Genomic DNA, 26,153 nt, shown 5'->3' on the forward strand with positions numbered 1-26,153 from the left:
AGAAGGGAATGGCTACCCACTCCAGTATTCTTGCCTGGAGACTCCCATGGACAGAGGAGCCTGGCAAGCTACAATACATAGGCTCACAAAGAGTCAGCATGACTGAGCAACAAACACTCTGGTCTGTAGGTACCCAGCTGCTGGGTGGAATCCAATTCTGCTTAGCACCAAATGAAATCAGACTGCTCTGTGGCTCCCAATTGGCTGTTCCCTCAGGAAAGGGTTTAGCCTTTGGTTCAAGACCGGGTGGACCCAACAGAACCCTCTTCAGATAGTCACTCAAAGTTCTATTATTTTCTAAGACCATCCTGGGGCCATTAGGAATCAAATGTTTCTTAACTTGGAACTTTCTGGAAATCCGACACTGCTGTGCTTTCCTCAGGTGTGTTTCCCGCCTTTTCTAGCCACCCTCCCTTCCACTGGCTTTAGCCAATGGTTAAGCAACACAACTCTGACTAGCCTCTATAGCCATGTTTGGTTTCACGACTTTCCTCATGGCCTTCTTTATTTGCCCCTCCTAGATTCTCCCAGCACAGATCAGGGGTCTGGAGCCAAGATTCCTCAAGAGTTGAGACTTTATTGAGGGGACTTGCTCCACAAGGCAAAGGTCAAGTGTCCGAGCCAGAGACCAAGAGTTCTACGGCCTTTAGTTAAGGCCTTCCTGACTCCTGGGTGCTGGCGCATGCCAGTGACGTCTGGTGCTCCGCGGCGTCTGATTGGCTCGCTGAGAGACGCCTCAGCGTCGAGGTAAAAGGCGCCTCCCGTGGTTGCTTCTAGCTCCTTCGATGGCATTCGAGGCAGCGAGGCTTCGGCTCTAGAGCCTGGGTTCGGGGCTCAGGGTCGAAGGCCGCAAGGTGCGGCACCCCCCGGCGCGCTCTTCCTGCTGCAGCCGCCGCAGCGGCCGGGCCCAGCGCGGCCTCCAGGGCAGCGCGAGGCCGTGGCGGTCGAGGACGAGGCGTGTAGGATCTGGGCCGCCAGCCGTTCTGCCCAGCAGCAGGTAGTGGCTGGCGGGGCGCAGGCGCAAGCATCCGCAGGTCAGATCGGCGCGGGGCACCCAGGCGGCCTGGCTGCCACGGCGCACGGGCTGTGCTCCCTGCTTGTACACGGCCAGCACGCGCACGGCCAGCCGCTGCCATGTCGTGTCCGCGGCCTCGGACGCCAGCACCTGCGCGTGGAGCACTGCCGAAAGGGGAGAGGTCAGGCCTGGGCCGGGGGTAGCCTGAGGGCCCCGTGAGGTTAGTCTTGGTGGGGAGGGGCCTGGGACGCAAGGGTGGGCTTCCAGAATCGCATCAGGAAGAACAGAGACCTTGAAGCTTTGAGGGTGAGAGGCCCAGTGCTGTGAGGAGTGAGGTCTTTCTGAGGACACGGGTCAAAACAAGGAGGGCGAGGCGTTTGGAGTGTGAGGTTGGGTCCCAGGATTGTGATTGTGAAGGGGAGGGGTGGGTGGGCGGTCTCTCTGGAGAGGAGGTCAGGCTTGGGCCAGGAACCCAGGTGCCCACCAGGAAATATGCAAGCACCACCAGGGATGCTTTTGAGACCGTATTAGAAACAGCAGGTATAGGAATGACTTAAAGGTTAGAGGTCTCCCGGGACCCTGCAGTGGGTGGGGCTGGAACAAGGCAGAAAAGGCAGGTCCAGGCCTCTAATCGGAGAAGGCAATGGCACCCCACTCCAGTGCTCTTGCCTGGAAAGTCCCATGGACGGGGGAGCCTGGAGGGCTGCAGTCCATGGGGTCGCTGAGGGTCGGACACGACTGAGCGACTTCACTTTCACATTTCACTTTCATGCATTGGAGAAGAAAATGGCAACCCACTCCAGTGTTCTTGCCTGGAGAATCCCAGGGAAGGGGGAGCCTGGTGGGCTGCCGTCCATTGGGTCGCACAGAGTCGGACATGACTGAGGCAACTTAGCAGCAGCAGCAGGTCTCTAATGCCAGAGAGTCAGAAAGTATTAGGACCAACAGAGCCCCTGGAAAACAGAGATATTGCCCTAGGAGGGATCTGCATCTAGAATTAATTTGGGGGCCAGAAGGAGGTCAGTCCTGGGAAGCCCAGGGTTGAGGTCTTACTAGTGGTGATTCAGAGAAGTGTCCCCTCTAAGGGGGTGAGATGAGATCTGTTGGGAGCAGCCCTCTGGTGGGCAAGCTGAGTCTATGGGCTGGAAGATTCCCATGGGAGGTGGGGCGGGCGGGGGGGGCGGGGGGGGGCAGAAACCTCCACGTTTGGAGTTCCAAGGATACTAGTGGCCAGATGGTGAGCCTCAGGGAGGGGAGGTCTGGGATCCTGTACCACTGAGGGGAGTAACTGGGGCTGGGCTGAACTCGAGTGTCCAAGACAGTTGAGGTCATGGGCCCTGGACTCAGGGGGCTGGTGTAGACTGGTGGATTAGGAAACTGTGGGGGAGTCTGTGGGAATGGGGCTACAGCCCTGAAGGAGGGTGGAGGACCTGAGACAGACAAGACAGCGCAAGGGTCCCTCCTTTCAACCAGTTTGCCTTTCTCTTTCCATCCTCAGGAGGCCACCTCCCCCACTTAGGGATGTCAGGCTGAAGAAGATTGTGAAACTCTGCAAGACCAAGAACGTAGGGAGAAAGGAGACCTAGGAAGGTAGGGAGTAACCCTCCCCACTCCCCCTTCCGCCCATTGTCTGCTGTCCCTTTAGGTTCTAGATCAGGACAGGCCCTTTAGAGTTCAGCACCCCTTCCCATTTAAGATGAGGAAAGTGAAGGCCAAAGAAGAGAGTTGCTTGGAGGCAGATCAGAGCCCCTGTGCACCTGCTGGCCCTTGTTCTCCCCGGCACTCACCATAGTCCTGTTGGCAGTACCTCTGAAGGCTCATGTGTATCCTGGTGTCCGAAGTATTGCAATAGTTTTGACACTGAGGGTCTGGGGAGGGTCGGGCTCCTGAGGCCTGGGCTACAGCATTCTGCCCCTGCCCATCCCCCACAGTCCATCTTGATGGACAGCTGGGGTGCCTGAACCCTTGGGACTGCGCTCAGTGAACCACCCCTGGATCCCCTCCTGGTGGCCCAATCACCCCATCCCTGATCCTTCTTGCTACCAGGGATTTGTAGGCCAGCCTGTCTTACCCGAGCTGTAAGCATGAGGGGTTGTAGCAAGGGTGGTGGTTGCCTCTAGGATTCCTGTGAGAGAGCAGAGAAGAGGTAAGGCCTCTTAGCACCTCCCACCAGCACCTCGCTGCCCCCAAGGAAACCAGGCATCCAGACCCCTCAAGGGGCATCCTGCTTCCTTGAAGCCCAAGAGTGGAAGCACACTTTGCCTTTCTCTCCCAAGACCTGGAGTTCTGGTCCCTCGCCACTTTCTGGACTCAGGAGTCCCGGTCTTAAGACCTCTCTCAGACCCAGGAATCCAGGCTCTTAGCCTCTTCCTCCACAGGGTGAGACTGGACTTCAGTCTCCGCCTCCCCAAGGCCACAGAGTCCAGTCTCTAGCTTCCGTCTCCCAGGGACCCGGTCCTCACCCATCTTGCCCCCTGGAGGTCTGGCTATCTCCTTCCCACCCCACTTGGGACTCGGGGCCCCGCCCCCAGGACTCACGCTGGCAGGGCATCCTGGGGGAGCGGCTCTGCTGGTAGCCCGGACCACAGCGGTTGCAGGTCAGGCCAGTGACCCCTAACTTGCAGGAGCACTGCCCATTGGTCTGGTTGCAGGCACCGCCTGTCGCCCCAATTGGATGGCACTGGCAGGCTGCGTGAGGAGAGGAGCTGGGGAGGTAGGGTGCGGGCTCCCAGCCTCTTCCTCCCCAAGACTGGGGAGGCTGGAATTCCCTGCCGCCTCCGCCCGCAGGCCCCCAGCCCCTCCTCCCACAGACCTGCCTGCTGCCTTTCCCTCTAGGCGGGGCTTCAGGCTGCACTCACCCCTGCAGGCCTTGCGGCTGCTGATGGGCTGGCCGGGGTCCCTCCAGAACCCTGGCTGGCAGTAGTGGCAGTGCCGGCCGGCTGTGTGGTGGCGGCACCGCTCACAAACGCCCCCGCTCCGGCCGCCCGACAGCCTGAACAGCTCAGAGTTGAACCTGCAGCGTCGCGCGTGCTGGTTGCAGGAGCAGGCTGGGAACAGGATGGAGTGAGGGCGCCTCAGGCCGCCATTCCGTTCCCCTTTCCCAGCTTTCCCCCCACCGCCCTCAGGAGAGAGACTGCCTGGGGTTCCCCAGGTGAGTCTGGGTCCCCGAAGCCCTTCATTCTCATCTTTAAAACAGGCGGTGCTTTGGACTGGAGCTGGGTGAGCCAAGGGGACTGATGAACACACGGGGTGTAGAGAGTGGGCTACAGAGTCAGACCCCCGCGTGGAAGTGTCTCACTCTTTCCATGGGCAGGCGACGCCTCCTTTCTGCAGCTCAGACTCCTTTGCTATAATATGACATTTACAATATCTACTTCCTCGCAGGAGGACCACCTACCATGTACATTTTGCTGGGGGGCATTGATCAGATTTCAAAGGCAGTGACTCTCAAACCTGACCACTTATTCGAATTACTGGGGAAACATTTAAAAAGAGCAACACAGGACCTCCGTGCTAGGTCCTAAGGACTTTATGTATATCCGTGACTTGAATTTCCACTGCAGCCTGTAGAGGAAAGACTGTTGTTTTCCTCACTTTACAGGCGAGGAAATGGAGACACAGAGAGGTTTGGTCACTAGTTGGGGGTCACACAGCCAGGAAGCTGGTGAGCTGGGATTTGAACCCAAGCAGTCTGGCTGCCTCCTGAGGCTGTGCGCCCATCTGCTGCCCTAGAACATCTAGTGTGACAGCACGTTCGGGACAAGCCAGGACCCTTGGGCTTATCCTCCTGAGCTCACGTTCCAGCCCTGCCACCTGCTGACTGCGTGTCCTTGTGCACAGAACTTCCCAGCTCTAGCCTCAGTCTCCTCATCTGTAAAATGGGCCTGATGCAATCCCTGCCCGGCACATAGTAGGTGCTGGATAAAAATGTGTCTGATGAATAAAAGCTTCCCCCACCATGGTTGATTTGATGAGTCCAAAAACATCCAGCTGCCCTGTTTTTCTCCAGCCTCTCACTAAATACCACCTGAGCGCCTGCGACAAGCCAGGCCCTGGGCGGGGCTCAGAAAGTGTTCTCCACATCACCGTGATCAGGTGTCACCAAGAGGCTGGAGCCCCCGGTGGGCATGGAAGCAGCAGAGGTGGTGGGGGAAAGCCAGGGGAGCCAAGAGAGGTGCTGCCAGAGGACAGTGTGGGGGAGAAGCAAGGGGCAGGTAGCTCTGGGGTAGGAGAGAGCCTCCTGCCCTCAGGGACACTGCCTGGCTGCTGGACCATGGGCCCGGCTCCGGGTCAGGGCAGGTCGGGGTGGGCCCCGGACTTACGCAGGCAGGGGTGAGGGTGCCGGGGCGTGGCAGGCCGCCAGGGCCAGTCGCGGTGGGATGGCTGGCAGCTCTCACAGCCCGGGCCGGTGGTGTGGTGGCGGCAGCGACAGCGGGGTGGCCGGTCGCGGGCAGCGCAGCGGGCCGCGTGGCCGTGGCACTGGCAGCGGCCTCTCACGCCCGCGGCTGCCAGCCCTCCCCGGCCCCCGAGCTCCAGGCGGAGGTGACTGGCCACCACGCTGGCCTTCGGGCCCGCTGGGACCCGGAAGATCACCCTCTCGGGCCCTCCCAACACCCCCGGCCAGGCGGGCCTGCGCCACAGTGACCTCCAGGGCCCTCCGGTGGCCCAGGCGGCAGACAGGACCAGGGCTGGGGGTCCTGGGGTGCAGAAGCGCAGGCTGACGGACGACAGGAGGAAAGGGCCCCCCAGGCCCAGGGTCAGACTGCCATTGCAGGGGGCCCGTGGGCCGAGATCCACGCCCGGGGAGGGGCCACAGGCCTGGGGACAGGAGGCGGCCATGCCAGCCAGCTGGGTCACGGGTGGGAGGCAGAAGCGGGGGCGGCCCCCGGGGTGGTAACATGGGTCCGCGCTGGCCTGGCTCAGGAGGAGCCAGAGGGCAAAGGTCACGGGCATGGTTCCAGCAGAGGCAAGTACCTGCAGAGGAGAGGAGTGGCCAGGCTGGGGGCCTCGGGCTGCCCCCCGAGGTCAGCCTCCACCCCGCTCTCCAGGCTCCCTGAGGAACCCTGGCATTCCACCCCTGGCCCTGCCCCAGACCTCTCCCGGCTGCTTCTGAGCGAGGAAAATAGTTCCATCTGGGGAGAATTACTGTTTACATAAGCCAAAGGGGAAAGAACGCAAGCAAAATCGAGAATTTTGCCTGAACTAATCCGTAGCTTAACACCCCAGCGCTATCAGTCAGTGTTGAGGGGCAGGGGGCCCTGGGGAGAGGGCGGGGCGGGGGGACAGATGGGGAAACTTCCAGCAAGGACAAGGGGGATAAGGGGGGAGAGCAAGGCAGGGCAGACGGAGTTACAGACAGATGAACACTCAGTGACAAAGCAACAGAGACAGGGACAGATAGGGGCGCAGACAGACAGATGGAGGGAGAGGGGGCAAGGCCAGTGTAGGGCAAGGGCCAGGCAGGGAGAGGAAGCAGGAGGGGCGAGGAGGATGCAAGGGGAAACCACGAGGCCAGAAAGATGGCGGCTGGGAAACCGGAGTCCACAGGGTGTAGGGGGAGCGGGTCCCGGGGAGCCTGGGGGCGGGGACCTCCGAGACACCTGCAGAGCCGGAGGAGAGCGGGCAGTGCAGCAGGCCTGACCTGGGGGGAGAGCAGGGGTGCTGGGCTGGGGGATCAGAAGCAGGAGGCAGGTCCATGGGGATCGGGGATCAGAGGGGAGGCCCCTTTCCCACATGGGGCCCTAACCTCGTTCTCCACACCCAGGGCACGGAGGGGGATTATCACCAAACAACCAAGCCTCCCTGCCACCCACCCCCAGCCTCCACCCACCCTTAACCCTTTCTCACCCAGACGCAGAACCCAGAGGACCGTGCTAGGGACCCCGGTGGGGATGCCTGGGGGCTGGAAGCCTGGGCTGGGAGACTGGTGTGGAATGCCTGGGGGGCTGAGAAGGTCAAGCCCTGGTGTCCCGCTTGGGATGGGAGGGCCCTGTGTGCTCGCATTTCTGAGGACTTTCTGATAATCTCAGCCCACCTGGCTCCCACTGCCATCCTAGGCCTCAGGGTCCAGGAATCAGAGCCCCCACATTGCCCACCGGCTGTAAAGTCCCCAGAGAAGAAGGGGGAACAGACGATGGGGGTGGCGAGTGCCAAGGGAGGAGAGAGAGGGGCCGGACAGGGCAGGGCTAGAGGCCAGGGCATCAGCAGGAGCCGGAAGTCCAGGCCTGGGAAGGCACGGGCAAGAAAGGACTTGGTGCTGGAATGCTCCTCCTCCCCGTCCAGGGCTGGCAGCCCCCGTTGGAGAGCTCCCTCAGGTCTAGGGGCTTTGAACCCCTCTGGGCCCCACAGTCCAGGCCCCTGGGTAAGTCTGGACCTGGGCATGGGCCCCCACTGGGAGTCTGTGAGGCACCAGTGGGTGCGGTGGGGTCACATCCCTCCCCAGCCTGATTTCACCGCCCCCAGGGTCCCCACCTCCCCCGCCCCAGATGACTGCCATGGCCTCCACCCCTCCTGAGGAGGAGCCTGGCGCCATTTTGAGCTCTGGCGCGGGGCATTTGCCCTGGTCCCCTGGCACCTGCCTTATAAGGCGCTCACCCCATCTCCCACCTCTCCTCTCTCGCCTGGGTGGTTCAAGGGGCCCTGCTTTATGGCCTTAGTACGCCAGGCAAACGGGTTGAGTCCCCCGATGTTCCTGGGGGATCGAGAAGCCAGCCCCTGCCACTGGGGAGCCCAGATGTCCGGCCCCTGGTCCATACCCACTGTGGGAACTATAGCCCACCCTGACCACCCCCCCCATTCAAGGAGCAGAGACTAGCTGTGTTCCCACCGGATCCAGAGTCAGGCCCTTCACCTGGGCAGTGGGGGGGTCCCTCTGGGACTCAGGCTCCTCTTCCCTGGTTTCTTTGGCACCCACCCGACCCTTCACCCTGCCGTCGTCCAAACCTGTGCCCTGGAAGAGGTTGTCCTCTGCCGCTAGCTGCTCACATGTCCTCTCCCGCAGGAGCTTGGCGGCCAGCGTGGGCTCCGGGGAGTGAGTGCGGAGTGGCTGTTCTCAGGCCCCGGGCTAGTGGGGGTTCTGGGCGGGAGCTCAGAGCAGAGCCTAAGAATCCAACACCACCCCCGCCCCCCCACCCCGCCCCAGTCCCCTCGCCAAGGCAGCCATGCTCTCCCTGCAGGGACCCCTGGCAGCCATACCACCCGGGACGATGTGGGACATGAGAGCCGTTGCCCCGCAGCGGCCCGCAGCTGGACATCCCCGAGCAGGCTGGCCCAGGAAGCTCAAGACAGGTAGGAGGGGACAGCAGCCAGATGGCCTTCCCGGGTCTAGGGTCCGCGCTCCACTCACACCCAGCCCCTGCTCCACTTCTCCTAAGGGCGGGCAGGCTGGGGCTCAGCCCCACCACGTGGTGGTGGCTGCAATCAGGAAGGGGCAGACCTGCTGAGGGTGGGGGGCGGTGTCATGGCCGCTCACACCGAGGTGGGACCCCACGCCAGCCCCTCCTGCCCTCTGGAACCTTCTGCCAGCTGTGGGTTAACTGAGCATGAAGGTCAGGCGCTTTCAAGCCCTAGAAGTCAGTGTCCTTTGAAGGGTCACACCAGCCACCTGGAAACCCAAAGACTTGGGCTGCTTTCTGAGTTGGTGGGGTCGGGGTAGGGGAGAAATGAATGCCTGGGACCTCGGTGGTTCTAGCGGCTGGAGGGAGAAATCGGGGACCCCCCCAGGGGTTCAGAGCTCAAAGCAGTTTTCCCCATGACCGTTCACTATGAGGCCTCAAGACTTCAGGGGTGAAATTTTCGTACAAATGTTGCCCTCAACTGTATTACATACTCTAATGGTTTTGACTAGAAAGATAACATTTTTTATCACTTCCCACTGAGAAAGGCGTGGATCTTGGGACAATGGGGCACCATATTTGCTACTGTGGCCTTGAGTGCATTGACTGTGGCACAGCGAGGGCCTGTGGGGTTTGGGGACCCACTGTTCCGGCGGGAGGGCGCAGCCGAGACAGTCTGTGCTTCTGGTTCTGGGTGACCACAGCGGCGGAGGCAGGATGGGGACATAGGATTTGAATGTAAGCTGTGAGGAGGGGTTAGCTGCCAGAAAAAGAGACACCCCCAGATCAGAGGGGGACATATGGGATCCAGGGCAGGCGGCGTGAGGGGCAGGCTAACTTGTGCAGAAATTAGAAGTTTCTTAAGCTAATGTTCCCTAGAGGAAAGCCTGCTTTCTCACTTTTGCTTTTAATAACCTGAGCTTCCTGAGGTGATGATCATCTCTAAAGGAGCCAGTGAAAAATCCGTCTGCCAATGCAGGAGACACAGGTTCAATCCCTGGTTGGGAAGATCCCCTGGAGAAGGAAATGGCAACTCACTCCAGTATTCTTGCCTGGGAAATCCCATGGACAGAGGAGCCTGGTGGGCTATAGTTCATGAGGTCACAAAGAGTCAGACACGACTTAGCAACTCAGCAACAACTGCACTGAGAGTATGCATCTGAGTATCCCTTTCTCAGGGCAGAGTAGAAAAACCCAAGACAGTAATCAGGATCCCAGATTCCTGAGCCACACTGGTTCCAAATCCAGGCTTCACCTCTTTCCTAGCTGTGTACCCCAAAGCAAGTTTCTTAACCTCTCTGTGCCGTAGTTTCCTTTAATGTTAAATCGGCAGAAAAATGTACCTTACTCTTGGGAGATCATGAGGACCCAATGAGTGAAGATAAGCCTACAGTCTAATATCTGAAACTCTGTGCACCAGACGTGCTGCAGAAACTGTTTTGACAGCACCATGGGATGTGCAGCTTATATATTATACACCCTTCAGTGGGGCCTGGGCAGCATCCCATCAGTTCAGTTCAGTTGCTCAGTCGTGTCCGACTCTTTGCAACCCCATGGACTGCAGCACGCCAGGCCTCCCTGTCCATCACCAACTCCTGGGGTTTACTCAAACTGATGTCCATTGAGTTGGTGATGCCATCCAACTATCTCATCCTGTAGTCCCCTTCTCCTCTTGCCCTCAATCTTTCCCAGCATCAGGGTCTTTTCCAGTAAGTCAATTCTTTGCATCAAGTGGCCAAGGTATTGGAGTTTCAGCTTCAACATCAGTCCTTCCAATGAATATTCAGGTCTGATTTCCTTTAGGATGGACTCGTTGGATCTCCTAGCAGTTCAAGGGACTCTCAAGAGTCTTCTCCAACACCACAGTTCTAAGGCATCAATTCTTTGGCACTCAGCTTTCTTTATAGTCCAACTCTCACATCTATACATGACTATTAGAAAAACCATAGCCTTGATTAGATGGATCTTGGTTGACAAAGTAATGTCTCTGCTTTTCAATATGCTATCTAGATTGGTCATAACTTTTATTCCAAGGAGTAAGCGTCTTTTAATTTCATGGCTGCAGTCACCATCTGCAGTGATTTTGGAGCCCCCCAAAATAAAATCTGTCACTGTTTCCCCATCTATTTCCCATGAAGTGATGGGACCAGATGCCATGATCTTAGTTTTCTGAATGTTGAGCTTTAAACCAACTATTTCACTCTCCTCTTTCACTAAGAGGCTCTTTAGTTTTTCTTTGCTTTCTGCCATAAGTGTGGTGTCATCTGCATATCTGAGGTTATTGATATTTCTCCCAGCAATCTTGATTCCAGCTTGTGGTTCCTCCAGCCCAGCATTTCTCATGATGTACTCTGCATATAAATTAAATAAGCAGGGTGACAACATAACAGCCTTGACATACTCCTTTTCCTATTTGGAACCAGTCTGTTGTTTCATTTCCAGTTCTAACTGTTGCTTCCTGACCTGCATACAGATTTTTCAAGAGGCAGGTCAGGTGGTCTGGTATTCCCATCTCTTTAAAAATTTTCCACAGTTTATTGTGATCCACACAGTCAAAGGCTTTGGCATAGTCAATAAAGCAGAAATAGATGTTTTTCTGGAACTCTCTTGCTTTTTCCATGATCCAGCGGATGTTGGCAATTTGATCTCTGGTTCCTCTGCCTTTTCTAAAACCAGCTTGAACATCTGGAATTTCACAGTTCACGTTTTGTTGAAGCCTGGCTTGGAGAATTTTGAGCATTACTTTACTAGCGTGTGAGATGAGTGCAATTGTGTGGTGGTTTGAGCATTCTTTGGCATTGCCTTTCTTTGGGATTGGAATGAAAACTGACCTTTTCCAGTTCTGTGGCCACTGCTCAGTTTCCAAAATTGCTGGCATATTGAATGCAGCACTTTCACAGCATCATCTTTTCGGATTTGAAATAGCTCAACTGGAATTCCATCACCTCCACTAGCTTTGTTTGTAGTGATGCTTCCTTAGGCCCACTTGACTTCACATTCCAGGATGTCTGGCTCTAGGTGAGTGATCACACTATCGTGATTATCTGTTTCGTGAAGATCTTTTTTGTATAGTTCTGTGTATTCTTGCCACCTCTTCTTAATGTCTTCTGCTTCTGTTAGGTCCATACCATTTCTGTCCTTTATTGAACCCATCTTTGCCTGAAATGTTCCCTTGGTATCTCTGATTTTCTTGAAGATATCGCTAGTCTTTCCCATTCTGTTGTTTTCCTCCATTTCTTTGCATCAATCAAGGAGGCAGGCTTTCTTATCTCTCCTTGTTATACTTTGGAACTCTGCATTCAGATTGGTATATCTTTCCTGTTCTCCTTTGCCTTTCGCTTCTCTTCTTTGCTCAGCTATTTGTAAGGCCTCCCCAGACAGCCATTTTGCCTTTGTGCATGTCTTTTTCTTGGGGATGGTCTTGATTCCTGTCGCCTGTACAATGTCACGAACCTCTGTCCATAGTTCATCAGGCACTCTGTGTATCAGATCTAGTCCCTTAAATCTATTTCTCACTTCCAGTGTATAATCATTAGGGATTGGATTTAGGTCATACCTGAATGATCTAGTGGTTTTCCCCACTTTCTTTAATTTGTCTGAATTTGGCAATAAGGAGTTCATGGTCTGAGCCACAGTCAGCTCCTGGTCTTGTTTTTGCTGACTTTATAGAGCTTCTCCATCTTTAGCTGCAAAGAATATAATCAATCTGATTTTGGTATTGGCCATCTGGTGATGTCCATGTATAGAGTCATCTCTTGTGTTGTTGGAAGAGGGTGTTTGCTCTGACCAGTGCGTTCTCTTGGCAGAACTCTATTAAACTTTGCCTTGCTTCATTCTGTACTCCAAGGCCAAATTTGCCTGTTACTCCAAGTGTTTCTTGACTTCCTACTTTTGCATTCCAGTCCTCTATACTGAAAATGACATATTTTTTGGGTGTTAGTTCTAGAAGGTCTGGTAGGTCTCCATAGAACCGTTCAACTTCACCATATCAGATGTTATTGTTTCTACAAGCAGAACAAGTGGGCACTCACTGCAAAATAAGTCTATGAATAGCCTCACATTGGTTAAAATTTTGTCTCCAGATGATTTCAACTCAGGTTGGGGTTCACCTCCAATCTTCATAAAAGTGGTCGATAAGGAACTGTGGACCGGAATGTAAGCCGCAAAACCAGCCCTGGGCTTCATCAGCTCTGATTGACTATTTCCCGTGGCTTTTCAGCTGTGTAGGCTGATGAGCGAACAGGAGAGGGAGCCCTTGAGACTCAAAGACGTAGCAGCCAGAGTGCTTACCTACCTGATTAGCAGTGTTAGTCGCTCAGTCTCTCCGACTAGCAGTGTTAGTCGCTCAGTCTCTCCGACTCTTTGCGACCCCATCGATTTTAGACCGCCAGGCTCCTCTGTCCATGGGATTCTTCAGGGAAGAATACTAGAATCGGTTGCCATTCCGTTCTCCAGGGGATCTTCTCTACCCAGGGATCAAACCTGCGTCTCCTGCATCACAGGCAGATTCTTTACCATCTGAGTCACGTGATTGGCAGAACCCAAGGCAAAATGAAAACCGGCTGCCTTGCCAGCAGTCATGGAGAATTTCTAGATGGCTGGAGCAGAGGAGGGGCCCTGTGCAGCTGCATGGGTCGCACATGGTGGAGGTGACCCTGGTCCTGAGCTGGTTTCTCCTCCCTAGTAGTCCTGGCTCCAATCCCTGCTCAGCTTGCCTGATGGTTTGGAACCTGCTTGAGGCTCTGACTGAGGTGGGTGAGCTGACCAGAGGTTCAAGTCCTTCCTCTGCTCCCCGCCACCATCCCCCCTCCGCCACCACCCCAAAGAATAGGACTCCAGGCGGGGCCCGAGATGGGCAGGCTGTGGTACAGATTGGGACAGAGTATAACTCAGCTGGTAAAGAATCCGCCTGTGATTCAGGAGAGCCCAATTCAATTCCTGGGTTGGGAAGCTCCACCGGAGATAGGTTACCCACTCGAGTATTCTGGCCTTGAGAATTCCATGGACTGTATAGTTCATGGGGTCACAAAGAGTTGGACACGACTGAGTGACTTTCACTTCACTTCACACTTAATCACCAGCCCAGAGAGCAGAGGGGCTCAGGGACAGATTTAATTGGCTTTTTAGAAATCAAAGCAGCGAGCAAGGCATTTCCTGTACACCTCAGGGGAGGGAGCGTGACATATACTTAGTCTTCATGTGGTAAGAGCCAGCTGACCTCACTGGGAACCCACACTGAATGGGAGACCTTTGAGGAGGGCCTGAGAGTGTTCATATTTCCCAAAGGGGTCAGATTAATAAAGTGAGGGACCCTGGAATATAGGAGGAAGAGGAGGTGGAGAGTGGAGGCGAGGCCCACAGAGCCCTGACATTTAAGGGGACCGGTGGAAGGACAGATGGGGAGCCTGGAGGGGTTTAGATGGAAGCCAGATGAGGAGGAGTGAGGGCCATGCAATCCAGGGCTCCTGTAGGGCCTTGGGGGTCTCCTGGCCACAGGGAAACCAGGCATGGCTGGTCAGGGAACAGAGCAGGGAAGGGGACATAGAGGGTCAGGACACACTGAAGACGCACTGTGAGAAGACCGCTTCTCGGAGCCCAGGGGAGAGCGGGGGAGCGATGGCCTGAAAAAGAAGCAACCCCTGAAGAAGGGGTCATCCACCCCACTACACGGGTGGGGAAGCTGAGGTTCATGGAGCCCAGTCAGCCGTGGAGTCGGGGCAGGAACTGCCAGGGGCCCGGGTGAGTTCAAAAGTGTAGGCTTCAGTGAGCTAGCATGGCACTACCACTGTGGTCAGAAAGACAGACAGTGGTGAGTGTTGGCAAGGATGTGGAGAAATCAGAGCCCTCATACGCTGCTGGTGGGAATGGAAAATAAGGCAGCTGCTCGGAAACCAGGCTGCAGTTCCTGAAACTGTTAAACATTGTTAGTTACCACACGACCCAGCTGTTCTACTCTCAGGTAAATCCCTGAGGGAAATGAAAACTTAGGTCCACACAAGGATTTGGACATGCATGTTCATAGCAATGTTATTCCTGATAACCCCAGAAGGAAAACACCCCAGATGTCTAGGAACTGATGAACTGATAAATAAAAGGAGACAGAACCATGGAGGGGAACATCAGAAATTAGTGACATGCTAACACATGCTGCCACATGGGTAAGCCTGGGAAATATGACACAGAGTGAAGGAAACCAGTCACAAAGAGGCCCTTAATGTGTGATTCATTTACATGCAATGTGCAGAGTAGGTGAATCCACTGAGGCAGAAAGTAGATGAGCTGGCAGGAGGTGGAGAGGAGGGGAAGACTGGGGGTGGGGATGGCTAAGGGGTGCAGGGTTTCAGTTGGGGGTGATAAAATTTTTCTAAAAGTAATTGTGATGCTTGCCCAACTCTGCGAATATACTAAAAGCTATTTTACACTTTATATGGGGGAACTGTATGGTATTGGAATATTATCTCAGTAAAGTGGTTACCTACAAAAAAGAAGGGCTCATCAGAGACCTAATATAAAAGCTAAACCTAGGCAGCTTGCAACCCACTCCAGTACTCTTGCCTGGAAAATCCCAGGCAAGCCTGGTAGGCTGCATGCTGTCCATGGGTCCATGGGGTCAAAAGTCCATGCTGTCCATGGGGTCGCAAAGAGTCGGACACGACTGAGCGACTTCACTTTCACTTTTCACTTGCATGCATTGGAGAAGGCAATGGCAACCTGTTGGGGGCCGGCATGAGGCACTCCGCCCGTGACAAAGGTCATGAGGAAGGAGGCTTGACATACGCAAAGGCAGGATGGAGCCTCAGGAGTCCCCCTGGAAATTCTCAAGCATCTACCCCCATAACCAGAGCCTGCCTACTTTGCTACTTTGTGCTCTCACCTACACCTCTGACTTTACGGGGGGCTGTCCCCCACCACCTCTTTCGGAGAAGGAGTTAACTTAGAGCTCCAGTTAATAATAATTCCTGGGCGTGATAGGAGTATTTCAACCTACAAACTCCTCTGAAGGTTCTCTAGCCTGCCTGACAGGCTTGTCCGGCCACATGTGATTGCTCACAGCCTCCCAACTGTGAGAGGCACGAGATGCTTTAAACCTTCTAAAAACAGGTTCCTTAGAAAAGTTAGAAAACCATTAGTATAAGTATAGTGGGCTGATTAGAAATTGTATTGGTGAAGGGTTTTTCATTTGTTGAGCCAATGTTTGTTGCTAAGACTCCACATCCCCTGCCCTTACACACATTAATGAATATATAGAAGAAATAAGTATTAACCTTTGATATTAATCATGTTAGACCTTAGGCTAAGTAAATTCTTTCCTTAACTAAAACCCACTACACCCTCACCCTATAGGAATGTAACTTTATTTGGGTGGCGTCTGTTTTAAGAATAATCACCCTTGGAGAAAAAAGTGTTCTGGTTGACTGACCACTGTCACAAGGAGAGGGTCATAAATTCTCAGCAGGCCCCCCTGGCCAGAAGATGATGTAACACCCCTAAGACCTCTGTATACATTTGTATGAAGCACCTGACTTAAAAGTCAGGACTGCTGTCCCCACATGACTTTTGTATAACATCTCAGTGTATAAAAACAGACTCTGGGAAATAAAGAATTGGGATCAGTTCCTCGAAATACTGGTCTCCCCATGTCTCTCTCTCTCTCAAACTCTGGCTGAGTCTCCATCTGGAGCGCGGAACCCGCCATGCTTACTAATTATGCCTGGGTTTCTAAGATCCGACCGGGGAGGCCTCAGTGTCTCCTCTCCTTCGGGAGAACAGAAGGACGCCTGCGGCCTACGTAAGTGGTGCAAGCTTCTTGTCTTGAAGTTTTATTGGTCTCCCGCGTAAACCAAGCTACTCAGCCTCTTTTCTCCACTGAATTTTCCTACTGAGCTATCCTCATTCTATTACTCTTTATATCTTTGATGAATATTTAAATAGTCACAGACGCCGTCTCCCCTTCGAATACCCTGGATCAGCCGGGGCTGGACCCCGGCAGCAACCCACTCCAGTGTTCTTGCCTGGAGAATCCCAGGGACTGGGGAGCCTGGTGGGCTACCGTCTATGGGGTCGCACAGAGTCGGACACGACTGAAGCGACTTAGCAGCAGGCAGCTTGAGGCAGCCGGGGAGAGAGAATGTTACAGAAGCAGGAGGTGGGAACCAGCAGACTGTTAAGTCCTGGTCCAGAAATGGCACCCTCCCCCCGCAAAAAGTCCATTCTTTATGAGTCTTCCCCCGTGGTCCAGAGGTTAGGACTCCGCACTTCCACTGCAGGGGGCACAGGTTTGATCCCTGGTCAAGGAACTAAGATCCCAGAAGCTGCAGGGCACCGTCAAAAAAAAAAGAGATAGAAATGGTGCAACGTCACTTCCACCATATTTGATTGGCCAAGGCCCATCACAGGCCCCGCCCTGAGTCAGGGTCAAGGGCGTCAAGGCCTCTGTAGACGGCTGGAATCCCCCACATCCACTGACAGAAGCAGGGAACACTTACCATGCAGGGAGCCTTCCAGAAACATCCTTCATGCAGGCGCTTTGGTTAACCCCATTTTATGGAGAAAACTGAGCTCCAGGAGTTAAAGAACAGGCTCCGGGCTGCCCACCAGGAGGTGGAGTGTGCACGCGAACCTGGGCTATCTGCCCTCAGAGTGTGTGCTCTGAACCTCTGCGTTACGCAGCCTTAATAGATTGTGGGCTCTCAGGTTTACATACAATAAATACTCCAGAAGTCTTTATTTTCCAAGACTTACAGAGTGCCTGCTGTGTGCTAAGCACTGTCCTAAAAGTCTTATAACTGAGGTAGTTCTGTGAGGTTGAACCATAGGAAAGGACTGTGTAGGAAAACATGCGGCTGAATGTTGGCACTTTCGAATGGTTCGACTTTGTCATCCCCTCCACTCTTTTTTTTTTTTGGTCGCATCATGTAGCACGTGGGGTCTTAATTCCCTGACCAGGGATCAGACTTGCATCCCCTGCTTTGAAAGGCAGAGTCTTAACCACTGAGCTGCCAGGGAAGTCCCAGTCACACCTTTTAACAGGCAAGGAAACTGGGATTCAGAGAGGGGCAGGAACCTGACTAAAGTCACACAGCTTTATAAAGGCTGGAGCTGAGATTTAAACCCAGGTCAGAGGGGTTCAGGGTCTGTGCTCCGGATGGGCTGAGTGAGTGCATGAGTGGCTGGTTTGGAGGGTGACGAAGGAAGTCATGCCAGCCCAGCCACCCCTGTTGAATTAAGTCATCTCTCCTCCCCGCAGCCGCCACGAGATTCTGGGCCACCTGCCCTTCCTCATCCACCGTCTGCTTCCTCTTTGTCATCTTTGCGGTGTCCACTGTTTTCCACTGCCACTGGCGCCTGGCCCTGGTGCCCGCCCCTTGGGCCTATGCAGGTCACGTGGTCTTGTTCCCCAGACACCTGCCGAGGCGGGGCGTGTTCACCATCAACGCCGTAGGCCGCCTGGGGAACCAGATGGGGGAGTACGCCACCCTGTACGCCCTGGCCAAGATGAACGGGCGCGCCGCCTTCATCCCACCCCAGATGCACAGCACGCTGGCCCCCATCTTCCGAATCACACTCCCGGTCCTGCACGACGCCACGGCCAGGAGCGTCCCCTGGCAGAATTACCACCTGAACGACTGGATGGAGGAGCAGTACCGCCACATCCCGGGGGAGTACGTGCGCCTCACCGGCTACCCCTGCTCCTGGACCTTCTACCACCACCTCCGCGCCGAGATCCTCCAGGAGTTCACCCTGCACGCCCACGTGCGTGAGGAGGCCCAGAACTTCCTGCGGGGTCTGCGGGTGAATGGCAGTCGGCCGAGCACCTACGTGGGGGTCCACGTGCGCCGGGGGGACTATGTCCGAGTCATGCCCACCGTGTGGAAGGGTGTGCTGGCCGACCGGGGCTACCTGCAGCAGGCCCTGGACTGGTTCCGCGCTCGCCACCGCAGCCCGCTCTTCGTGATCACCAGCGACGACATGGCCTGGTGCCGGAGGAACATCAACAGCTCCCACCGGGACGTGGTGTTCGCGGGCAGCGGCCAGCAGGGCTCGCCGGCCAGGGACTTCGCGCTCCTCACGCAGTGTAACCACACCGTCATCACTGTGGGCACCTTCGGTATCTGGGCTGCCTACCTCGCTGGGGGGAGCACCGTCTACCTGGCCAACTTCACCCTGCCCGGCTCCCGATTCCGCATGATCTTTAAGCCCCAGGCGGCCTTCCTGCCCGAGTGGGTGGGCATCGCAGCCAACCTGGGGCAGGCCAGAGAGAGCCACCCCTAGCCCCGCTCGGGTCCCTGCCGCCCCATCGGGCCCAACAGGCTTGGATGCCGGAGTCTAAATCCAGGCTGTTCAGCTTCCCAGCTGGGTGACCATGGACAAGTGACTTAATCTCTCTGTGTCTTAGTGTTCCACCTGTGAAACGAACCTAACGCAGGCTCCTTCTGAGAACACGCGTTCATGTAGTTCCTTGGAAACAGGTGTGAGGGTTGGCCACTCACAGGTTTGTGATTGGCAGGCCTGGGCCTTTGGACGGCCTTGCAGTGGACACGTATTTTTGCCCTCTCCTTCTTTATAGCTCCGGGAACATGGAGCCCAAACATTTGGTACTTGCCTCTTTGGAGGGTTTGGCAATGACACTTTTCCTGCCCTCGATTGGGCTGTTTGAGGCGGCTAAAAAATTCGGGCTTTGGGTTTGATGGGGCCTTAGATCGTGAAAGAAAAGGAAAGAAAATAGAATATGAGAGGGAAGATCTCGGGGAGATAACCTTGTCGAGGAGGGGGAGTCCCCAGAAGTGAGGGTGGGTGGGACGTGGGAGGGCCTCCCAGAGATGGCAGGACTCAACCCCAGGCCTGGCTGGCAGCGGCAAGGACACCTGGAGTCCGCACGTCATGGAAGCAGCAGGTTGGCCACGGAGGGGCGGGGCCGCAGAGCCTGCCATGGCCATGTCCACCGTGCGGGCAGGCAACTGACACCGTGGCAGTGCCCATGCCCGCAGGACCTTGTGCCGCTGTGAGGAGCCCTAATGTGGACTAAAGTTGGATTAAGTGATTACAATACCAATTTCCTTTTGTTCGGTGTAAAGTATGGAGATAAATATTTTTACTCTTTTTTGGATATTAAAAAAGTAACATACAGTTATTTAGGTTCACTTAAAATTTCCTCTGAACACAGCTGCACTGGCTTGGAAAACATTTCAGTCACATCTCTTTCCTGTTTGAAAACCCTCTCCAAGTGTCTTTTTAAATTTGAATTTCCGTTTCTTCACATCCTTGTGAGGCTGAACACCTTTCTGTTCATATATTGGTAATATTGTATCTCCGGAGAGCCATTTAGCGGCCCCGTTTACTTCTTTAGGGGCTTCCCAGGCGGTGCTAGTGGTAAAGAACCCGCCTGCCAGTGCCAGTCAAACACGACTCAGGTTCGATCCCTGGGTCGGGAGGATTCCCTGGATGAGGGCATGGCAACCCACTCCAGTATTCTTGCCTGGAGAGCTCTGTGGACAGAGGAGCCTGGCAGGCTACAGTCCATGGGGTCGCAAAGAGTCAGGCACAACTGAAGTGACTTAGCATGCATGCACATTACTTCTTAAGGCCTTGATGGTGTCATCATGATGTGGGGTTAAGGATACAGGGATGTTAAAGCAGGAGAAGGGTCTGAAGGAGAGGGAGGTTATATATTAGCTGCCTGTTCTGTGTAACGAATTACCCCAAAGCTCGTTACCTTAAAGTCACAACAATAATTTGTCATTACTTATGGTTTCTGTGGGCTTCCCTAGTAGTTCAGTAGTGAAGAATCTGTGCCAATGCAGGAGACCTGGGTTCGGTCTCTGGGTCGCACAGTATTCTTGCCTGGGAAATCCTAGGGTCAGAGGAGCCCAGTGGGCTACAGTCCATGGCATCACAAAGAGTCAGACACGACTGAGGGACTAAACAACAATAACAGCAGTTTCTGTGGGTCAGGAATTAGGGAGTGGCTTACCTGAGTGACTGTGTTTGGGAAATCAGGGAAGTTGCTGTCAGGTAGGGCCACAGTCATCTGAAGGCTTGACTGGGGTCGACTTCCATGGCTGGAAAATTGTTGCTGGCTCTTGGCTCTTGGCCAGATTCCTTTGATGTGGATCTCTGTGGGGTTACTTGAGTGTCCTTACAATATGGCAGCTGGATTCTTCCAGAGAGAGAGCCCAAACGACCAAGGTGGAAACCTACCACGGAGCCTTACCTCGTCACACAGTGTCACTTCTGTTGTGCCCAGTCCGTCACACAGAGCAGCCCGATTTAGTGTGGGAGGAACCAACCTGAGGGTGTGATACCCAGAGGTGAGGATTGTTGGCCATATTGGAGGCTGCTGTACTAGTTTGCTAGCGCTACCAAACTCTAGCAGAGTTTGTGGTGGCAGAGCACCACAGACGGGGTGGCTTAGACCACAGACATTCATGACCTCTCAGTTCTAGAGGCTTGAAGACTGAGATTTAGGTGTCGGCAGAGCTGGTTTAGGAGAAGGCAATGGCACCCCACTCTAGTACTTTTGCCTGGAAAATCCCATGGATGGAGGAGCCTGGTAGGCTGCAGTCCATGGGGTAGCGAAGAGTCGGACACGACTGAGCGACTTCACTTTCATGCATTGGAGAAGGAAATGGCAACCCACTCCAGTGTTCTTGCCTGGAGAATCCCAGGGACGGGGGAGCCTGGTGGGCTGCCGTCTGTGGGGTCGCACAGAGTCGGACACGACTGAAGTGACTTAGCAGCAGAGCTGGTTTCCTGGTGAGGGAGGTGATCTGCTCCCAGCCCCTCCCCTTGGCTTGCAGACAGCCACTCCCCACATGACTTTACATCTTCCCTCAGTACATGCGTGTGTCCAGAGTTCCTCTTCTTGTAAGGACAGCAGTCATAATGAACTAGGGCCTACCTAATGACCTCATTTTAATTTAATCACATCTGGAAACATCCTGTCTCCAAATACAATGGCATTCTGAGGTTCTGGGGGTAGGACTTCCACACAGGAATTTTAATTTATTAATGTTTTTTTTTTTTTTATTTGGCTGCATCAGGTCTAGTTGCTTCTCACAGGATCTTCTGTTGCTGCGTACAGACTCTCATTGTGTGGTGCATGGGCTTTGGAGTGAGAGGGCTCAGTTGTTGCTTCCTCTGCAGCATGTGGGATCTTAGTTCCCCATCCAGGGCTCGAACCTGTGTCCCCTGCATTGCAAGGTGGACTGTCAACCACTGGACCACCAGGGAAGTCCCTTTTTTTTTTTTAATTTATTAATGTTTTTAACTTTTGGTTGCACTGGCTCTCAGTTGCTGCGTGAGGGCTTTCTCTAGTTGCAGCAGCTTCTCTTGTGGAGCACAGGCTCTAGGCACATAGGCTTAGCTGCCCCACAGCAAGTGGAATCTTCTGGGGCCAGGGATCGAACCCGTCTCCCCTGCATTGGCAGGTGGATTCTTACCCACTGCGCCACCAGGGAAGTCACAACACAGGGATTTTTGTAGCGACACAGCTCAACCCATACCAGCTCCCAGCCTTCCTTCCCAGCCCTGCCCCCCCAGAGTCAGATGGGTTTTTCTCCCTTTCTCTCTTTCCGTCCATTCTCTCAGGGCCAGCCCCTCTCCTCAGGACAATTTGCCTGAGCCGGGATCTTTCCCCCACATTAACTCTGTGGGAGAGATTCGTGCCAGAAGGCTAGAGGAAACTGAAACCCGGCTTCTGGCTCTCTGTCCAATGTGGCGGCACCCAAGCACAGCGGTGGATGGCAACCGCATGGGCACGTTTCAGTGAAGGACTCGCCTCTTCCTGTTGCCGGGCCAGATCTCATCTCCAGTGTTCCCCACCCTGCCCTGTGCCCTGGGAGGCTGTCTGATGTCATCAGCTGCGGCCTGAATGCTTGTGCCCACCCCCCACCCCCAATTCAAATGCTGAAGCCTGAATCTCCAGCGTGTTGGTATTTGGAGGTGGGCCCTTGGGAGGTATTAGAAGAATTAGGTTGTTAGAAGGAGGCCCTCATAAATAGGATTGGTGCCCTTATAAAGAGAAGTGAGAGACATGTCTGTCTCCGCTAACTTTTCTTTTTCCTACAGTTTTAAAATTTTTTATTATTCATTTTTGGCTGGGCTGGGTCTTCGTCCTTGCTGTGCAGGTTTCTCTCTAGTTGCGATGAGCGGGGGCTGCTCTAGCTGCTGTTCGTGGGCCTCTCATCGTGGTGGCTTCTCTTGTGTGGAGCACAGCTCTTAGGGCACATCGGCCTCAGTAGTTGAGGCCCACGGGCTCCGCAGTTGTAGCTCTTGGGCTCAATCGTTGTCTTGCACAGGCTTAGTTGTTCCTCAGCATCTGGGATCTTCCTGGACCAGGGCTCGAACCCCTGTCTCCTGCATTGGCAGGTGGATTCCTCACCAGTGAGCCGCCAGGGAAGCCCCCAACTTTTATTTTTATAAGGGCAACAGTGCAAGTTGGCCAGCTGCCAAGATCAGTTCAGTTCAGTCGCTCAGTCGTGTCCGACTCTTTGGCACCCCATGGACTGCAGCACTCCAGGCCTCCCTGTCCATCACCAACTCCCAGAGTTGACTCAAACTCTTACGTCCTTTGAGTCGGAGATGCCATCCAAGCATCTCATCTTCTGTCGTCCCCTTCTCCTCTTGCCTTCAGTCTTTCCCAGCATCAGGGTCTTTTCCAGTGAGTCAGTTCTTCACATCAGGTAGCCGAAGTATTGGAGTTTAAGCTTCAGCATCAGTCCTTCCAATGAATATTCAGGTCTAATCTCCTTTAGGATGAACTGATTGGATCTCCTTGCAGTCCAAGGGACTCTCAAGAGTCTTCTCCAACACCATTCATCTAACAAATATATTTATTAGAGTGGACACAAAAAGCAGGTCTTGGGTTCCTCAGCTTTCAGAACTGGGAGGAAGAAATTTCTGTCATTTAAGACACACAGGCGGCTGCGACGACCGGCGCACTAAGCGTGGCCGAAAGGAGCTACCCCACGTCTGAGGTCGGGCAGAAGCCAGGAGGACCCCGTGCCCAAAGGGCGGCGGCCAAGAGAAGTTACCCCACGTCCGAGGTCAGGGGCAGTGGCCGAGAGTGCCAGGCTGTGACTGCACAGGAACGACCAAGAGGAGCTACCCCGCATCCGAGGTCAGGGGGGGTGGCCGAGAGGAGCTACCCCGCGTCCGAGGTCAGGGGTGGCGGCCGGGAGGAGCAACCCCACGTCCAAGGAGCCATGACTGCAAGGGTGCAGGAGGGCCTAGAGGAGCTATCCCACGTTGAAGGTCAGGAAGGGAGGCGGTGAGGAGATACCCCTCGTCCAAGGTAAGGAGCAGCGGCTGCGCTTTGCTGGAGTAGCTGTGAAGAGAACCCCACTCCCAAGGTAAGAGAGGGCAGACACACTGAAACCATACTCACAGAAAACTAGTCAATCTAATCACACTAGGACCACAGCCTTGTCTAACTCAGTGAAACTAAGCCATGCCCGTGGGGCAACCCAAGATGGGCGGGTCATGGTGGAGAGATCTGACAGAATGTGGTCCACTGGAGAAGGGAATGGCAAACCACTTCAGTATTCTTGCCTTGAGAACCCCATGAACAGTACGAAAAGGCAAAATGATAGGATACTGAAAGAGAAACTCCCCAGGTCAGTAGGTGCCCAATATGCTACTGGAGATAGTGGAGAAATAACTGCAGAAAGAATGAAGGGATGGAGCCAAAGCAAAAACAATACCCAGCTGTGGATGTGACTGGTGATAGAAGCAAGGTCCAATGCTGTAAAGAGCAATATTGCATCAGATCAGATCAGATCAGTCGCTCAGTCGTGTCTGACTTTTTGAGACCCCATGAATCTCAGCACGCCAGGCCTCCCTGTCCATCACCAACTCCTGGAGTTCACTCAGACTCACGTCCATCGAGTCAGTGACACCATCCAGCCATCTCATCCTCTGTCGTCCCCTTCTCCTCTTGTCCCCAATCCCTCCCAGCATCTGAGTCTTTTCCAATGAGTCAACTCTTCGCATGAGGTGGTCAAAGTACTGGACTTTTCAGCTTCAGCATCATTCCTTCCAAAGAAATCCCAGGGCTGATCTCTTTCAGAATGGACTGGTTGGATCTACTTGCAGTCCAAGGGACTCTCAAGAGTCTTCTGCAACACCGCAGTTCAAAAGCATCAATTCTTCGGCCTTCAGCCTTCTTCACAGTCCAACTCTCACATCTAACAAGAAAAACCACAGCCTTGACTAGACGAACCTTTGTTGGCAAAGTAATGTCTCTGCTTTTGAATATGCTATCTAGGTTGGTCATAACCTTCCTTCCAAGGAGTAAGCATCTTTTAATTTCATGGCTTCAGTCACCGTCTGCAGTGATCTTGGAGCCCAGAAAAATAAAGTCTGACACTGTTTCCACTGTTTCCCCATCTATTTCCCATGAAGTGATCGGACCGGATGCCATGATCTTCGTTTTCTGAATGTTGAGCTTTAAAAAGTCAACTTTTTCACTCTCCACTTTCACTTTCATCAAGAGGCCTTTTAGTTCCTCTTCACTTTCTGCCATAAGGGTGGTGTCATCTGCATATCTGAGGTTATTGATATTTCTCCCCGCAATCTTGATTCCAGCTTGTGTTTCTTCCAGTCCAGCGTTTCTCATGATGTACTCTGCATATAAGTTAAATAAGCAGGGTGACAATATACAGCCTTGATGTACTCCTTTTCCTATTTGGAACCAGTCTGTTGTTCCATGTCCAGTTTTTTTTTTTTTTTTTTTTAGTTCTACCAGTTTATTGCTACCAACCCATGACCCTCCACCCTCATGCACACATGCTCAGTCATGTAACCCCATGGACTGCAGCCTGCCAGGCTCCTCTGTCCATGGACTTTTCCAGGCAAGAATACTGGAGTGGGTTGCCATTTCCTTCTCCCCATGTCCAGTTCTAATTGTTGCTTCCTGACCTGCATACAAATTTCTCAAGAGGCAGATCAGGTGGTCTGGTATTCCCATCTCTTTCAGAATTTTCCACAGTTTATTGTGATCCACACAGTCAAAGGCTTTGGCAGAGTCAATAAAGCAGAAATAGATGTTTTTCTGGAACTCTCTTGCTTTTTCCATGATCCAGCAGATGTTGGCAATTTGATCTCTGGTTCCTCTGCCTTTTCTAAAACCAGCTTGCACATCAGGAAGTTCATGGTTCACATATTGCTAAAGCCTGGCTTGGAGAATTTTGAACATTACTTTACTAGCGTGTGAGGTGAATGCAATTGTGCGGTAGTTTGAGCATTCTTTGGCATTGCCTTTCTTTGGGGTTGGAATGAAAACTGACCTTTTCCAGTCCTGTGGCCATTGCTGAGTTTTCCAAACTTGCTGGCATATTGAGTGCAACACTTTCACAGCATCATCTTTCAGGATTTGGAATAGCTCAACTGGAATTCTATCATCTCCACTAGCTTTGTTCGTAGTGATGCTTTCTAAGGCCCACTTGACTTCACATTCCAGGATGTCTGGCTCTAGCTCAGTGATCACACCATCATGATTATCTGGGTCTTGAAGATCTTTTTTGTACAGTTCTTCTGTGTATTCTTGCCATCTCTTCTTAATATCTTCTGCTTCTGTTAGGTCCATACTATTTCTGTCCTTTATCGAGCCCATCTTTGCATGAAATGTTCCTTTGGTATCTCTGACTTTCTTGAAGAGATCTCTAGTCTTTCCCATTCTGTTGTTTTCCTCTATTTCTTTGCATTGATCGCTGAGGAAGGCTTTCTTATCTCTTCTTGCTATTCTTTGAAACTCTGCATTCAGATGCTTATATCTTTCCTTTTCTCCTTTGCTTTTCACTTCTCTT

General features: G+C 53.7%; 2 protein-coding genes across 4 annotated transcripts; one reads left to right on the forward strand and one right to left on the reverse strand.

The window, feature by feature from the left end:
- Nucleotides 1–557: 557 nt before the first annotated feature.
- NTN5 (netrin 5) lies at nt 558–8,082 on the reverse strand. The gene is made up of 7 exons (XM_019980134.2): nt 7,958–8,082; nt 5,338–5,989; nt 3,874–4,062; nt 3,554–3,703; nt 3,087–3,140; nt 2,803–2,883; nt 558–1,179 (listed from the first exon to the last, which is right to left on the reverse strand). Exons 2-7 carry the CDS (start codon nt 5,966–5,968, stop codon nt 815–817), a joined length of 1,470 nt encoding a protein of 489 aa, XP_019835693.2. The 5' UTR covers nt 5,969–5,989; nt 7,958–8,082; the 3' UTR covers nt 558–814.
- On the forward strand, nt 2,295–18,942 carry LOC109572956 (galactoside 2-alpha-L-fucosyltransferase SEC1). 3 transcript variants are annotated; one of them, XM_070771421.1, is made up of 3 exons: nt 2,295–2,605; nt 8,191–8,302; nt 17,597–18,942. In XM_070771421.1, the coding sequence occupies exons 2-3, from the start codon at nt 8,221–8,223 to the stop codon at nt 18,619–18,621; spliced, it is 1,107 nt and encodes a 368-aa protein (XP_070627522.1). In that variant the 5' UTR covers nt 2,295–2,605; nt 8,191–8,220; the 3' UTR covers nt 18,622–18,942. The 3 variants fall into 3 exon arrangements, with proteins under 3 accessions (XP_070627522.1, XP_019835692.2, XP_019835691.2); XM_019980133.2 differs by lacking the exon at nt 2,295–2,605 and adding an exon at nt 4,028–4,166; XM_019980132.2 differs by lacking the exon at nt 2,295–2,605 and adding an exon at nt 6,272–7,376.
- Nucleotides 18,943–26,153: the final 7,211 nt, after the last annotated feature.

This window comes from Bos indicus, chromosome 18 (assembly GCF_029378745.1).
Source record: "Bos indicus isolate NIAB-ARS_2022 breed Sahiwal x Tharparkar chromosome 18, NIAB-ARS_B.indTharparkar_mat_pri_1.0, whole genome shotgun sequence".
Classification (NCBI taxonomy): Eukaryota; Metazoa; Chordata; class Mammalia; order Artiodactyla; family Bovidae; genus Bos; species Bos indicus.